General features: G+C 39.4%; 1 protein-coding gene across 4 annotated transcripts in view; it reads left to right on the forward strand.

The window, feature by feature from the left end:
- The first annotated feature begins 1,016 nt into the window (after positions 1 to 1,016).
- The window catches only part of ETV1 (ETS variant transcription factor 1), a 58,513-nt gene continuing 43,883 nt past the window's right edge, over positions 1,017 to 15,646 (forward strand). The window contains exons 1-5 of one of the 4 annotated variants that reach the window (XM_083186805.1): positions 1,017 to 1,376; positions 1,837 to 1,970; positions 2,459 to 2,546; positions 3,137 to 3,184; positions 9,453 to 9,506. In XM_083186805.1, the coding sequence (XP_083042931.1) occupies positions 1,926 to 1,970; positions 2,459 to 2,546; positions 3,137 to 3,184; positions 9,453 to 9,506 (235 nt within the window). In that variant the 5' untranslated portion in view covers positions 1,017 to 1,376; positions 1,837 to 1,925. Of the gene's footprint in view, positions 1,377 to 1,593; positions 1,742 to 1,836; positions 1,971 to 2,458; positions 2,547 to 3,136; positions 3,185 to 3,385; positions 3,717 to 9,452; positions 9,507 to 15,646 lie in introns of those variants that run through there. The other 3 variants (XM_083186802.1, XM_083186803.1, XM_083186804.1) reach the window with 3 other exon arrangements.

The raw sequence follows: 15,646 nt of genomic DNA on the forward strand, positions 1-15,646 counted from the left end.
TTTACTTAACAAAACGTTTCCTCTCCCCCCTGCTCTCCCTGTCCCAGTCCTGCTCACTTTGGCTCCTGTTCCAGCCCTGAGTTCCATGTGACCCTTTGAGGAATTTTTGTGAATGGAGCTCTATGGCAGCTCAGGGCCTGGAGGCAGATCTGGGCCCAGAGTCTATGAATAAACACATCAATCAGATTAAAGAAACAGCGGCTGCCATTGGCTGAGCCGCCCGGGCAGACTGGACAGAATCCAAACCCCGCCTGGGTTACCCGGGCAACCAATCCTGCTAAGGCCGCTCCAGACGCTCTCTGCAAACTGTTGCTCACATTACAGGAGGCAGCAGGAGCCTGGATACCTAATATGCCTGGCTGCAGAAAGCAGAATAATGTTCACTGGGAGCTGTGCAAAACCTTCCCCTGCTTCTGTGCAATGTGTGCAATGAATGCACTATTATCATGCAACCTAATAAATAATAATAATCTAATAATAATACGTTGCACCCCATCCTGTCCCCCTCATCTTGCTAATGCAATGCCAGCTTCTGCACAGCGTGGGTGAATAAATCCCTTCTAATAGATCATTATTAATGTGCACCCCCAAAAAATGCTCTTGCTCGTGCAATGCACCCCCAGGCTTGTGTACACAATCATTGCGTGCAATAGAAGAATTGTGCTCATTTTATTGAACATCTCTGTTTTTTTCCTATTATTAATTTGCATAGTATACTGTATTGTATAACAACACCATCTTTTCTTATTTATATTAAATAGATTTACAGCATTAAACAAATACATATATGTGCATGGTAGTATTACCCCCCCCCCCCCCCCTTCTGCAAATGGGAACTTTTTGTCAGTTTAACTCTTGCATTACAGGATCACCCTGTGCACAGTCTGTGCAGCAGCAGCAGCAGCAGGAGGAGGTGGGGAGGGAGAGGGGGGTGTGCTTGCTGTGTGCTGATACACTGACTGTAGCAGATCTGTGTTTGCATGCTTGTTTGGAGAAGTTCATATTTGCTGAAGTGAAAACAAAACGTTTCCGAATTTTCACTGTGAGGGTGAGGAAAGGTCAGAGTGACAGATTCCCCCCCTGAGGGAGGGGGAGGGGGGTGCAGGGATCCATTGTGTTTCCCTTATCAGAGGAAGAGAGAGAGAATCCTGATTGACAGCCAGAAATCTGATCCTGTGAAAGAGACAGAGAGCAAATGGGAGGGGGGAGATTTATGGCTTTGGATAGGAGGCCCCTGGAGGAGAAGATGAGGAAAAGCCACACAATCCAGGCTCTGTCAGAGGAGCTTCCAGCTTGCACAGGGGGAAGTGCTGGGAAATAATTCATGTTTTTTATTAAATTTGCACAGGGAGCTCGGTGCAGCCGGACGCCGTCAGGTGGGTCTTTTTTTTTGCAACAACTTTTTTTTTTTTATTATAATTTTTTTTTTTTTTTGCAATCCATCGTCCAAATGGATTTTATCCCAGGGAACGTCGAGGTGTCTCCTCCTCCCTCCACCACTTCCCCTGTTAAATCATGTTGATCGCCATTACTAGTTTCTGCACACGTTTGCGAATCAGTGATTCCCACTTGCAGCAGCCCAAGGGGGTGGGAAGGGGGGAGGTGTATATACAAAATAGAAAGGTCGTTACTTCCGTTTAGAGTGTTTTTTTTTTTTATTTGCAAGTTTTTTTTTTCCATCCTTCAATGCAAATGTAGTTCAGTGCTGCGGATGGATTTTTATGAATGGGGCTGTTGAAGGGTAATTAGCTATGCAAATGCAGCCTCTCATTCATGATTTTTTTTTTATTTTTTCTATTTTTTTTTGCTCTTCTAAAGCCATCTTGTTCCCTTTAGGTTGCTCGCAGCCCAGATCCTGAGGAAATCAGCAGATCCATGCTCGCAGCTCCCTGTTCTGACTTAAGATTTGCCTAAAAAGCTTCAGGATGGATGGATTTTATGACCAGCAAGTGCCTTACATGGCGAATAATGTGAGTGGTCAATACACAAGTCCCTGCTTGTAGTTAGGAGTCTGTCAGGGGGGTGTTCATGATGAAGCTCTTGTTTAATGGGTCACTGTAGAAGTTTATAAACTTTATTAGTGATTTCATAGTTAAGTTGCACTTTTTATGTTTTTAGATTTTTTTTTTTTTTTTGCTTCTGCTCTTTTGTCCCCTCCCAACTTTTACCTTTATTGACACTTCCAACTTTCACTTGTATTTGTTTTTATTTGTTACTTTTATTTATAAACAAAGTGTCAAATTCTAGGACTTGTGAGAAATAACGTTTTACCGATGTTATCGTTTGGTTTGGGTTCTTGCCATCGAGCCGATAAGATATTTATATTAAGGCTGGCAAGGCTAGATTTCTTTAACGAGGTAATTTTTTTTTCGTTCTGGAGGCTGCTGTAAGCTGCAATATAAACCTCTCGCTGTTTAGCTGACAATATGCCTCAGACAGTGATTCTTGCTGTTTTTAGAATCAAAGTGGGAGAATCTGCCACGAGAGAACAACAAACGTCAGGAAAAGAAAGTTTTTAAATAGAGATCTGGCTCATGACTCAGAAGGTGAGAGCTACCAGATACTGGATTGTTGGTCTTTACACCTTGACACACACACACACACACACACACACACACACACACACACACACACACACACACACACACACCATTTCTAGGCTAAAACCTCCAGTACTTTAATGATCAATAACCTTTACTAACCTTGAACCAGTGATTCAATTAAGTGTTTGTCCACATTTCCCTATCTCCCAATGACGTTACTTAGCCTACAACTGCATGGGTGTCAAAAAAACATAAGTGATATTGTTTTGTTTTTATTAAACGTTCAACGTGTATAAGTGACGGCTACGTTGGTTTACGTTAAAATAATATTGGACGCAATCTGTGCATTATTTAGCTATTGCATCTGGAGCACAAACTGTGGCCAGCAAACTTGCTAGAACCCCATTGGATCAATACACAACACTGGGTGCAAAAGATGATCAGGGCAGATACATTTGTACGACTCGTGTTCCAAACAGCCCTCGATTAGGAGATAGTAAATGTGGAGAGGCTTAAAAAAATGTTTAATGAAGGTCTCTGATCAAATGTAATACATGATGTATTAAACTGCCAATGTTAAACTTTATTTTCAGAACTCTTCCAAGATCTCAGCCAGCTCCAAGAAACGTGGCTTGCAGAAGGTAAGAACAAAACTCAATGCATGTTAACCCAGAAGGGATGAAGGGAGAGGAGGGAAGAAGGAAAAAAAAAAAACTCCTGAACTTGCTGTCTTAATGTTCAGCCCAATTAATTGAGCTTTAAAAGAGCCACCTCATGTGTCATGCATACATTAGAGGCACTGATGAGTTTGTCTTTGGGGACCGAGGGGCTGCTCTACCCAGTGTCATCACAAATTACCAGGAGAAATTGCTTCCAGCTCACAATCACATCTGCTTTTGGCAAGCACTAATGCTGCAAGACTTGAGGTTCTGAGCCTCTGTTGAGTTTTTAATTGCAATTGATCAGGTTTATATCAGTGCACCTCAAGAGACTACACGCAGCCAGTACAGGGATTGCTGTTGTCTTTTGCACAGCGCACATGATTCTTTGGCGTTCTAGGAGAGTAGCTTTCTGATGGCAGAAATTGGCTTGCTTGAGTTTACAAGGACGGGATGCTTCAAGAATTAAGTTCAAGTGTCTTCTTTCCATCTTGTGCTCAGCATAGGACTTTAGGTGTGTATGACATATGTTTTTGTTGCAGTTTTATCCTATATTGGAATTTTATTCTAGTTATATCAATTTCATGATTCTATTATCTCTTATTTGACATTTTTTCTTTTATAGAGCGTATATCGACTTTTATATGATTTTTCATCAATATATGTGAATTCCATCGCTTATATTTATTAACTTTTTACCATATGCAAAAACCTATCTCTTCATCTGAACCCGAAACACTTTATAACTTAAATATTGACTTGCATGGAAAGTCCTTCCCTAAAAATGACATTGTGTTTGCCACCTTTTTATTGAATGTTTTTGTTGGCTAAAGTGTGTTTTGTGTTCCTTGTGACTCTGTTCTACGTGGAGTGATATTCTTTTCATTTACAGGGTTTCATTGCATCTGCAGAACTTGATTTAGATTCAGATAACATTCGTGGCTTAATGTTACATTTTTGCTTTGCTTGTGTCATGCCTATACATAGTAATCCTAATATAATATTATGATAGTCAAACCAGTTGAGGCTTTTGCTTCTATAAATGCAGAATCCTTCCTAAAACTTTATTCTGTTGTTTGAAAAGTCGACACCAAAAGTAGCTTTAATATTGCGATTTTTGATCTTTGCAATTTTGTAAGTTTCCCATTGACCTCATTGAGATGTATGGACCCTGGTTGTTTAACTGGGCTTCAAACCTTACTCCTATGTTAAATCTAAACTTTACCCATTTATTTTGACATAATTTACTTTTATCTAATCTTTGGGGGCTTTTTTGTGTATCCGTCACTTCTACATGCAATCAATAACTTGGGAGACTTCTATGTGAAATTAATGCAGTTTGTTGCTTTTATATTTTGCGGTAACTGTACACACACACACACATATTATCGCATTGTACTACTATATATACTATTCTTGTATGTTGCAGTTGGTGTAGACCTTTACTAAAGTGACATGTGCAGGTTTAAATGTGTTCATGTAAAGCAGTGAACCACAATTACATATGTACGTGTATATTTAACCTGACTTATTTAGCTTTTTTAAGCAGTTGAGTTTATAAGATTCTCTACATCTGCTTTCAGTGAGCCCCTGCATTGGTTAGGTTACCCGAGCACCTCTGCACTAGCAAACTGGTTGCAACGCCAGGTGTAGACGTACCTGTCGGGGCAGGTTCTGCTGTTAAACCGAATTAGAGATTGTAAATATTTGAACATCTTCTAGGCTGTGGAGTTTTTGATTTATTATTATTTCCGCCTGATCTGAAATACTATCCTTTTATTGTTAACTGCAACAATGGGATGCTTTATGCTAAGTATATATATAAATATGGCACATGTCGTGGGAGGAAATATAATTGTACCACTGACTGAGTTGTTTATGTAACGTTGTCTAGCTATAAAATGTTGTGTATCGCATTTTCTTTTTTTGGTCTCTTGTATTGTAGTTTGTAAGTTTTTGTATGATTTAGATACTTTTTGGTCTTCCGTAAAGGCATAAAGTTTTTTTTTGTTTTGGAAGAACTTTTTTGTAATGTTTCCAGTTTAATTTTAAGTGATCATACCCCAGGACCATGTTAAGTCATTGTAGCAGCTCACGAAAGTTTTCAAACCGGTTCTGAAACTTTACTGAGCAACCATTGGGTCATTCTCTGATTGGGAATTTTGCACGAAGTAAAATAATGTGGAAATGAATCCTCTTACTGACTTATGGTAAATGGGAGAAACAATGACCGAGACAATGGTGTGAACTTAATGTGCTTCTTTAAAAATGTTTTTATTGTCTGGAAATGGAGAAAACATTGAGTAGAAGGGGAAGTTGTGTTACAATGTTACCTCTTAAATAATTCTAAGAAAAAAAGCCTCTTTGACGATTACATTGTAACCTCTTAATCCACTATGGAATATATGCTCAGTGGTGTTCTTAATATAATGTCATTGCTACGGAAGACACATTTTGGGGACCTGGTATAAGATGCATTAACCCCCATCCGCTGTACTGCTTATTGTGACTACGCGCTATAATCTGTAACCTTTATGCTTTCCAGAAATATTGATTTTTAGTTTTTCCTCTTTGTACAGCAGATGAAATTGTATCCTTCGCTCTGTGTTTACTAATGGCTTCCATTGCGTCTCTGTAATTGGATGCAAGGCACTATACAGAAAACACGATACATGGAATCCTGTCCGAGCATATGGCATCACAGTTTGTAAATGTACAAAGATTAGAAATGAAAGAACGGGACGAAAGCCACTTTGGGGATGGGATGCAGGGAAGACGTAGTAGATTTTATGCCCATGTGGTGTTTAATGGTACCTATTGACCGAATTGTTGACTGTTGTTTGAAAACCACTGGGATGGGTAAACGTTTAGCCGTGCCCATGCAAGTATAGGCAAGGCTTAATATTTCTTGCTCATAAACATAACTTGCCACCAGTTTGGAGAGGGGAGGAGGCTAGCTCTCCGGTGACTTGTATATAGCGATGGTTGCCCAGTAAGTTTCTGTATACTGCATATAAACCTAGCAGGTTACTACCAACACTCCTAAAGGAGAGCGTTGAGGAAGAGATAAAATCAGCCCTGCCAAATTGTCCGTGTCTCTTCCAGATTTTTCCACTCAATCACGGAATTGTAGGTGTAATAGATTGGTAATGCACCTGTGATTGAGCACATTGGACAGACAGCATAACTTCCATCCAAACCCAATGCTCCTTTTTTAATTATGTTCAATAAACAATATTTGTATTTTTATATATTATATAAAGCGATAGAGCTTTGGGCATTTTTGAATTTTCTAGTTGTGCTAGTGATAACTGGGACTCATAAGCAGCCTGGGGGATGTTGTGTCTCGGTTTACCTAGAGAGAATGGACAAATGCCCACTCACATGGACATCATAGAAAAAAATGAAAAGGAGAGCCCCGCTTTAGGCTCTAATGTAACCATTTGGCTTGAGGCAGTCAGAGGACAGACTTTGTAATTCTTGGGGTCGCCTGGTACTTGCAACTGTTCAGCTACTGACCAACCGGATATCTGATTTGTTTCAGTTATGTTTGTTACTTTGAATTTCCAAATTTTTCATTCATCGTGTAACAGTAATTGATCATCGTGTTGCCTAGGTTCACCCATAATAATTAAGTATCCAATTATTGACAGGCTGAGCCATAATGAACTGGCTTGTTATGAAGAGTCGTTAGGTCGTTTGTTACATACTAAACTGGATAGTTTTCAGGCATACCGGGGTACTTATGGAACTTTCTAAAGTTTACGAGTGATACCGTACAGTGTAAAAACCGCTTGTCCGGCTGCGATTTGGCGCTGGGCACCCATTTAGTGCTTCTGTGACGAACACACCGACTGGGTCTTACGCAGGACGTAATTTGACTTTCTCGCAGCGGTTCTCCAGCGAAGTGCAGTGCTGAACGCCAGTGCTTGGGCTTTAGTGTGGACTCGATTTGTTTTTTTGTGAATGAAGGCGAAACTCCAGTTGTGACTGCTTGTCTTCAGCAATTGTTTAACAGATCAGCTGTCTCATTCACTGGCAGGCAGTGTGACTCATACATCTTCTGTCTCTTTTGGCTCGGGGTCATTGTTACAGTGGATAGAGCTCATTTTAATTAAAATGCTAACTCATTGCATCCTGAAACAAACACTTTAAAAAAAAAAAATTATTAGGATGTTTTTGATATTATTATTTTTATTGTGCACTGTCATGATCCAAACAATCCTTCATGATAAATATGTATATACATTGTGTGTATATATGTGTGTACATACATACATTCATTATTTTTTTTTTTTTCCTGTTGATTTAGTAAAAGAGTGACATCTTGGGGGTGGGTTGGAACTGGCACGTAGATAGTGGTACAGCTCCCATCTACCACCTCCGCAATCCGCTAATAATAATGGAATAACAGGCTTCAGTTTCATCTCCAAATAGCTGCTAGCACAACATTATATTATTGTACGTTAGACTCTATAGCAAACATCTCTCTAGCTGTCTAGAAATTCCTCTTATGGGCATCGCTTTGCTTTGACTTTCAAAAGTGTTTTTGCTTTTCTTTTTAAGTTGTTGTAACCACTTTAAAGTTTATTGTTGTGATGCGGTTTGGAGGAGGTGGGGGGGGAGGGGGGAGTGGAGTCTTCGGCCACTAACCAGATATTTATCCTCATTAGCTAAAATGGACAAAGCTGATTGGCAGCTCTTGGTTTCAACACCTGTATTCCCTTTGCATGTTTTTGAATAAGCCATTTGTGGCCTTGGTTTTATACAAACAAGAGCCTTTGTTCCTGGCCAGTGTATGGTGATCTTGTTCCCCACCCTCTTGTCTATACAAAGTTGTGCGCTAGCCTGTCGGACTGTCCAGTGAGACGGGAGTCACCTGCTTGCCAAGAAATGTCCACAGATCCGTATTAAGAAAAGTTTGGCGCAGACTCAAAATAAAGAGATAATTATTATTATTATGCTTAGGATAATTATCTGTGCTGCCCTGAAGGCAAACCGCATATACGTCAGTTTTAATTTTGTATTGCCTTACTGGGAGTATGGGTTCTAAAGGGTTAAGCCTGTAGCCCATCGCTTCTCTTCCTCATTATTGTGATTGATGATTATGTAATCTGAGTATGATGTAGCATAGACCATTTGGCTGCATTAACTGTTTATGCACCAGATGCCTATTCAGCGTTTGCATTGATCAGATCTGTCATTCAAATACTCGGTAGCGCTTTTTAAAAAATGTCGTCGTGAAGGGATTTATTTGCATTGTTCTTTAAGCTTGGTGAATATTTGAATTTCTTGGAGAGTTTTAGTGCTACATTCGAGACTTTTTGTATTGTATTGTTGGAAGTTAGACTTCGGTTCACTACACAACTTTTATAGTCCTGGCAAAGAAACCATTGGCTTGACTTAAAAGTTAAATATGTTTTTACCTCTGTCGTCTTCTCTTCTGGAATTGTCTTTAACATATGTTCGTTGACTGCAGAATTTAAAATTGGGAATTTTGTACATCTGCCTTCAGTCTGGTTTCTGGGGTGATGCTTTTTGGAAGATATATATATATATACCCACCAATCATCTGGGAATTTTGTCAGTGACCACAAATGGGTCCAGAATCCTATATCAAGTCAGGACAAAGCTATTCAGTTTAATCAACCTATTCTCAGCTGTATGCTGGAGAATGGTGGTGTCGTAACTTAGATGTTGGCGCCACTGTGTGTGAGGACCAAAAATACTTCTCTTTTCTTTATTACAATTATTTTGCCGATTTTTTTTTTTTTTTTTTTTTTTTTTTTTTTATTAACTTTTTGCTTAAGTTTTATGTTCTTAATGTGTCTTAATGAAATGTGTGTAATAGGAACCCATCTTGGTTGCAATCATTAATAAGACATTGCGAAGTTGCACAATATTTGTTTCTTTTCCTGGTTGGTTATACTATATAAATATACAACAAATCCAAACAAGAGAGTGTGCAAAGAACAAACAGCCGTTTGAGGTTATTTGAAATATTGTCACCGTTTTAATGTCTGGGACCCCATGTGCTTATTATACCGGTTGTGGCTTCAGAAACCCAATATAGACACCATATATTGGAAATACATTAAATAGGAGATCTAGAAGTTTACATTTTGTGGTTTTATTTTGGAAATATTGACCTTTTTACTGCTTTGTATGATCATTGTTTTATTAAATTTTTTTTGTTTTGCTTTTTGTTTTGTTTACAAACCTAACTTTTTTTCTCTTCTATCTTTTGCAGCCCAAGTGCCAGACAATGACGAACAGTTTGTTCCAGACTACCAGGCTGAAAACTGTAAGTACGCTGTTGTTTATGTGTGCGCAGTTTCGTCTTCAATTGCATTTAGAGTTCATCTTCTTTATAACTTGCCATAACCGTAACATGTGGCTTATATATTTTGGTTTTCTTAAGTGATATTCTATGTAATACCAGTGGATCAAACCTTAGGCATTTAACCTAACTCTGAGTTCGGTTTGCTGTAGCAGTAAAACATTTCCATTATGACTGGTATCCATGTGTGCAGTTGTTTTGTGTATATCTTATATGCAGTACTATTTGTACTTGTCTGTTAAGACTACACCATAGTTGGATGTATAGTGTCTGACAAGGTACATCGTGATTGTGCTAATTTTAAACCCTTTTTTTTCCCCCAACCACCTTCTCTGAATGATTCAGAGTTCCTAATTCATAAACTCTGTTGCCCTAAGAAGCTTATACGGTTAATCACATTACCATACTGCACGCACCAGGATGATGTTGCTAGACAGTGTATGCATTTTCCCTACATTTGCTTATATCAGGGCTTTTGTTGCAGTTGTGATCTGTTGTTGTGTCTTAAACTTTTTGAAGTGTTTTGTAAGTCGGTGGAATTACACAAGTGATCTTTTCTAGATGAACTTAGTACCGTCCGGATTTCTTATGGTGTTTTTCTTTTACACGGGCGGTGATATGGTTAGTATTGCTGCCTCACAGCACTGAGGTCATGGGGTTCGATTCCAACCATGTGTGGAGTTTGTATATTCTCCCCGTGCTTGTGTGGGTTTCCTCCGGGTACTCTGGTTTGCATCTAAAAAATATACTTGTAGGTTAATTGAATCCCAACAAAAATTAACCCTAGAATGTCTGTGTGTGCGTGTACATGTGGTAGGGAATATAGATTGTAAGCTCCACTGGGGCAGGGACTGATGTGAATGTTCAAATATTCTCTGTAAAGCGCTGTGGAATATGTGTGCGCTATATAAATAATTGGTAATAATAATTCATTTAAAGTTTTCTGCACATTTATTTTGTGTAGTTTTGTTTTCCCCCTCCCAAACTTACTTACATATTTCCTTACTAAAAAATGGAAATATGTCCTGTTGCCCATAGCAACCTATGAGCTTATGTATATCAATTCTCTATTGCATTCTAGATAATAGATATTATACACCGTATCTGATTTCGGTTGCTATGGGTGACATCTCCTCTTCATTTTTAGAAACAAATCTACCCCAGATTTTTAAAATCTGCAGAAAAAGTTTTGCATAAAATCTCCAATTTCTTTCTTCCCAACTTGCTAACTCCCCCAAATACCCCCCCCCCCCTGCCCATTACGTTGTGTAGCAGTGCTCCTCGCGGTGACTGCTGGAGGAGGAGCCCTGCCCATTACGTTGTGTAGAAGTGCTCCTCGCGGTGACTGCTGCAGGAGGAGCTTGGTACCCGTGTGATTACTTGTATACCTAACTAGCAGCAACTATATCCTATTATCGTGAGTGTGGACTTCTAGAAACAAACATTTTTTTTTACACGATTTATTTACCGTTCCCCTTGTAGTCCTAATTTCTACATAGACACCACATAGATTACTTATGGAACTTAACTAGTTGCAGTCTCCTTTTAGAAACGTTAGTCAGTGCACCACTAGTGTGTAAAAAAAACCTTGGTTGTTCAGATTATTTTGTGCCACCTATTTAACGCATAGATTATGATATTTGTGTGTTTACAGTACATGTCTTTAGGGGCTAAATTTAATTCCACCAAGCTCAGTCAAACTAGTTTACTTTTTTTTAATCAATTAATCTTTATAGATTTACAGCGATCGTGAAGAAAGTTAGGGCTCTAGGCAGACAACAAGTGTGAGCTTGTGTGATTACCCTGTATGTATGTATGTATATATAGAACACTGACACATTGTAGAAGGGCACATTTACTATTGCGCAGGTAAAACTCAGACAGCTGTCCATTATGGAAGTGAGGGCAGAAGTTTAGAAATATATTTTTTTAGATTTTAAACTAAGTTTTTTTTTGGGGGGGGGGGGGTGTATCAGTTGTGTACTGTTAGGCAGCCTGTTGATTATAGGGGTGAGCTGATACTTGTAGTTCCACAACAGCGTGTAATATCTGTTATAATGCAGCGAATATGTTTTTGTCATGTGAGGATGTTAAATAAATAAATAATAATTATATTCCACAAATCAATGGAGTTCCTCTGGGTGCCTTAGCCTATATCATTGGGGACATCGGGCTGTTACACGTTAATTCTTAAACCCTACAATGTGCATAAGACTCGTACAAAAACTTGACGGTAATCTTGATTTTTAACTATAGTGTTTTGTATCGCTGCTATTTATGTTATTTGCTTCAATATTCATTGTGTTGATTTATTTTCCACGGCGATGAGAACTTGTACAATTATCAGATACTTTGGTTCATCCACTTTTTAATCCACTTTAGAGCTAGTCGAGAAATGGTAATGTTTTTGCAGATTTGTTTTTAATTAATTATGATTATTTTCAAGAATAAATCTTTGCGTGCCACCATGGAAAGTGCATTGACCACTTAGCTATATGCCTGGTTCGGTTTGGTTTAAACTTAAGAAAAATATTATTTGACTTTTTATAAAGGACAATAAAGGTTCTAGGACTTGTACATTAGAACATGAATATTTATATCCAGTGTGTACATATTTAGCATTAAACGAGTGTCTTTGTTAGTTTTACAACTGTATGTATATGTTGTGGTCTGAACTCAAACTAGATATTTAGTTTGCCTTCTAGATAGCTCATTGAAATTACTTACTTTACTTACAAATTAAAGACCTGAAGTAGATTTTAACATAGAAAACCCAATTTATGCTTTTTTCATTCTCACTGCACCTGGAATCGTCATGTTAGAAGGGGAATGCATATAATTTCTTTGAATTTTTCGGTACTTATGTAGTATCTGGGCTGCCGATTTTTTGATTGTATGCCTTAAGTTAAGGCATACAATCAGATGCGATGCGATGCGATATCGCATCGCATCGCATCGCATCGCATCCGATATCGGATGCGATGACCCGATTTTTCCATAGGAATCAATGTTAAAATGATTCCTATGGAAAAATGGGTCCTTTTCATACCCCTACTATCCAAGTGGGCATGGAGTTGGATATAAACCTGTGGCGAGCGTAGCGAGCCACCGAGCCCGAAGCGTGGCGAGCGAAGCGACGGTATTCGTCCCCTCGCGGGGCTCGCTTCGCTCGCCACGCTTCGGGCTCGGTGGCTCGCTGCGCTCGCCACAGGTTTATATCCAACTCCATGCCCACTTGGATAGTAGGGGTATGAAAAGGACCCATTTTTCCCATTGAATTCCATGTTAAAATGGACTCAGTCCATTTTAACATTGATTCCTATGGAAAAATCGGGTCATCGCATCGCATCGAATCGCATGCGATGCGATGCGATCTCCCGATCCGACCCGATTTAGAAATCGGCAGCCCAGATACTACATAAGTACCAATTTTTCTAACCAATCCATTATATCCTATCCGTCAAGTGCTAAACATATATTTATAAACATTATTACAATTAGAATTCATTTTGAAGGTGTTCACAATTGTTCAATTAGTACCACACACATAGAATAAAAATATCAAGAAGGAATTTAACTTTTTCAACAGACACAACTAAACTTTTCATCTATCTATTTCTGTAGGGCAAACTTTAGAGCGAAAGGTACGGTCAATGTCAGGTACGGTCAATGTCAAAGTAATCAGCTTTGGCCCTAGCAGATACGTGGTGATCTTTCCCCAACAAGGGAAATATTGGCACTCGCCTATACAATGCTGCCATTAGCAACCGCATTGAAGGCTTTCAGATCCGGCTTTTTTTTTAACGTCTGATCCGTTTTGTCGGAAACGGACGCGGATTGTTTAATTCACTCAACAGTCAGAACATTGGGTACTTGTGAGTTATCTGGACGCCCGATTTTTTGATTGTATGCCTTAAGTTAAGGCATACAATCAGATACGATGCGATGCGATATCGCATCGCATCGCATGCGACCATCGGATGCGATGACCCGATTTTTCCATAGGAATCAATGTTAAAATGATTCCTATGGAAAAAGGGGTCCTTTTCATACCCCTACTATCCAAGTGGGCATGGAGTTGGATATAAACCTGTGGCGAGCGTAGCGAGCCACCGAGCCCGAAGCGTGGCGAGCGAAGCGAGCCCCGCGAGGGGACGGTATTCCGTGTCCCCTCGCGGGGCTCGCTACGCTCGCCACGCTTCGGGCTCGGTGGCTCGCTACGCTCGCCACAGGTTTATATCCAACTCCATGCCCACTTGGATAGTAGGGGTATGAAAAGGACCCCTTTTTCCCATTGAATTCCATGTTAAAATGGACTCAGTCCATTTTAACATTGATTCCTATGGAAAAATCGGGTCATCGCATCGCATCGCATCGCATCCGATGGTCGCATGTGATGCGATGCGATGTGCCCGATCCGACCCGATTTTGAAATCGGGCGTCCGGATAACTCACAAGTACCGAACATTGAATTCCAGCTGTTGATGTGCTGTCAGTCCAGACAAAAATGACCCAGGATTCCGACTGTAGGGACGTTCCGACAGCCGAAATCCTCAATTGAATGCCTCCTAAGAGGTAAATTACTAAGATGGGAGTTCTATTGAAGATGAAATGTTGGTCATAGCAACCAACCAATCAGATTCTATCTATTATCTTCTAAAAGTTGCTAAATAAATAAGATGTAGAATCTGATTGGTTGGTTGCTATGGGCAACATCCTATCTTCAATAGAACTCCTATCTTAGAAAATTAACCCCTAAAACTTTTGAGAGTCTGGTTGGGCAAACTCATCTACCGTAGCCAGCTTTAGGGGTCCATGCAATTTTTTGCGTTACACATCACATTATGATACATTGCTACTTCGCAACCATTAAATATGCGTTTCCACGTCATAACAACGGCACATCACAGCCTTTGCTTTTCATTGATTTATCCATTTAGTATCTTCGAAGCTTGGGACTTTCGTTGGTGCTTCTAAAAAAGCCTGTAAAGTTAAGATTCCCAGTGTACAATAGAGTTTGGTTCCAAAGTACAGTTCATATGGGGGCATATGTAATAGCGTCAGAGTTCGTCAAAGGTGAGGGACATATTACATATTCCTAATGGTCTTATTAACTTCTGGTCTTAATCGTCAAAATTGCAAGCTTCGTTGGGTAGGAAAAAAGTTGCTGAAATACCTCACACAGTTTTGCGATACAACACTGCACTATTTTAAAGTGAAGATTATTATTATTATTATTGTTATTAGTAGTAGTAGTAGTAGTATGCAAAAGTAACGACATCTTAATGTAAATAAAGATATAATAAAAATCCGTAGAACTCAAAATCTTGTTTTTCAAAACATAATTTTTTTGAATCTGGATTAAGAAATGCGGCAGCAACGGTTTCCTAGAACAGTATTGCTGAATATGGAATATTCAACTCTGACAGAGCCCAATCATTGTATATATGTGTCTGTCCAATTTCTGATAGGCCCACTTCCACATTTGATTATTTTCAAGTCTTTGAGGTAGATTACTAGAATTTCTTGGGGGGGGGGGGGGGATACAGATGGAGCGCCTCTCAGCCAGCGCTGGGAATCGCCAGATTCCCTTAGGTGTCGATCACTGGTGGAGATTCTACCTATCATTTGTCTATTACGTCTAGAAAATAATAGGTAGAATCAAGTTTGTTGCTACGGGCAACACATCCACTTTTTTATTTTTTAGAAGCCTTGTTCTCTTACCCCACTTGTTGCTGTCATTATTCTGCTTTCTTCTGGTGGAACAAGTCTCTACTCACTGAGGGGGAGATTTCTCGAGTGTTAGGTACTATAAATCTGTCAGTTCCTAATTGTCATTTTTCAAACACAGCCTGCAACATGTCAGACAAGAGCTGATTGGATGGATAAATCTCCCCCCCAAAGTAGATGCAGGCTCTGTAACCTTCCTTACTTAATAAAACTGTTCAATCGTGTGCTAGAATTTGGGAATGGGTGTCTTTTTTTGTGCTGCAGAGACGCTAATGTTAAATGCTCTATAATATCGGGACAAGTGATGAGGGAAACGATTCGGATTCTTCTGGCTTAATTTGCTGTGCGTGCGTTAATTACCTGCGGCTTGGTCA

Source organism: Crinia signifera, chromosome 5 (genome assembly GCF_055691185.1).
Source record: "Crinia signifera chromosome 5, ASM5569118v1, whole genome shotgun sequence".
In the NCBI taxonomy this organism is placed as follows: Eukaryota; Metazoa; Chordata; class Amphibia; order Anura; family Myobatrachidae; genus Crinia; species Crinia signifera.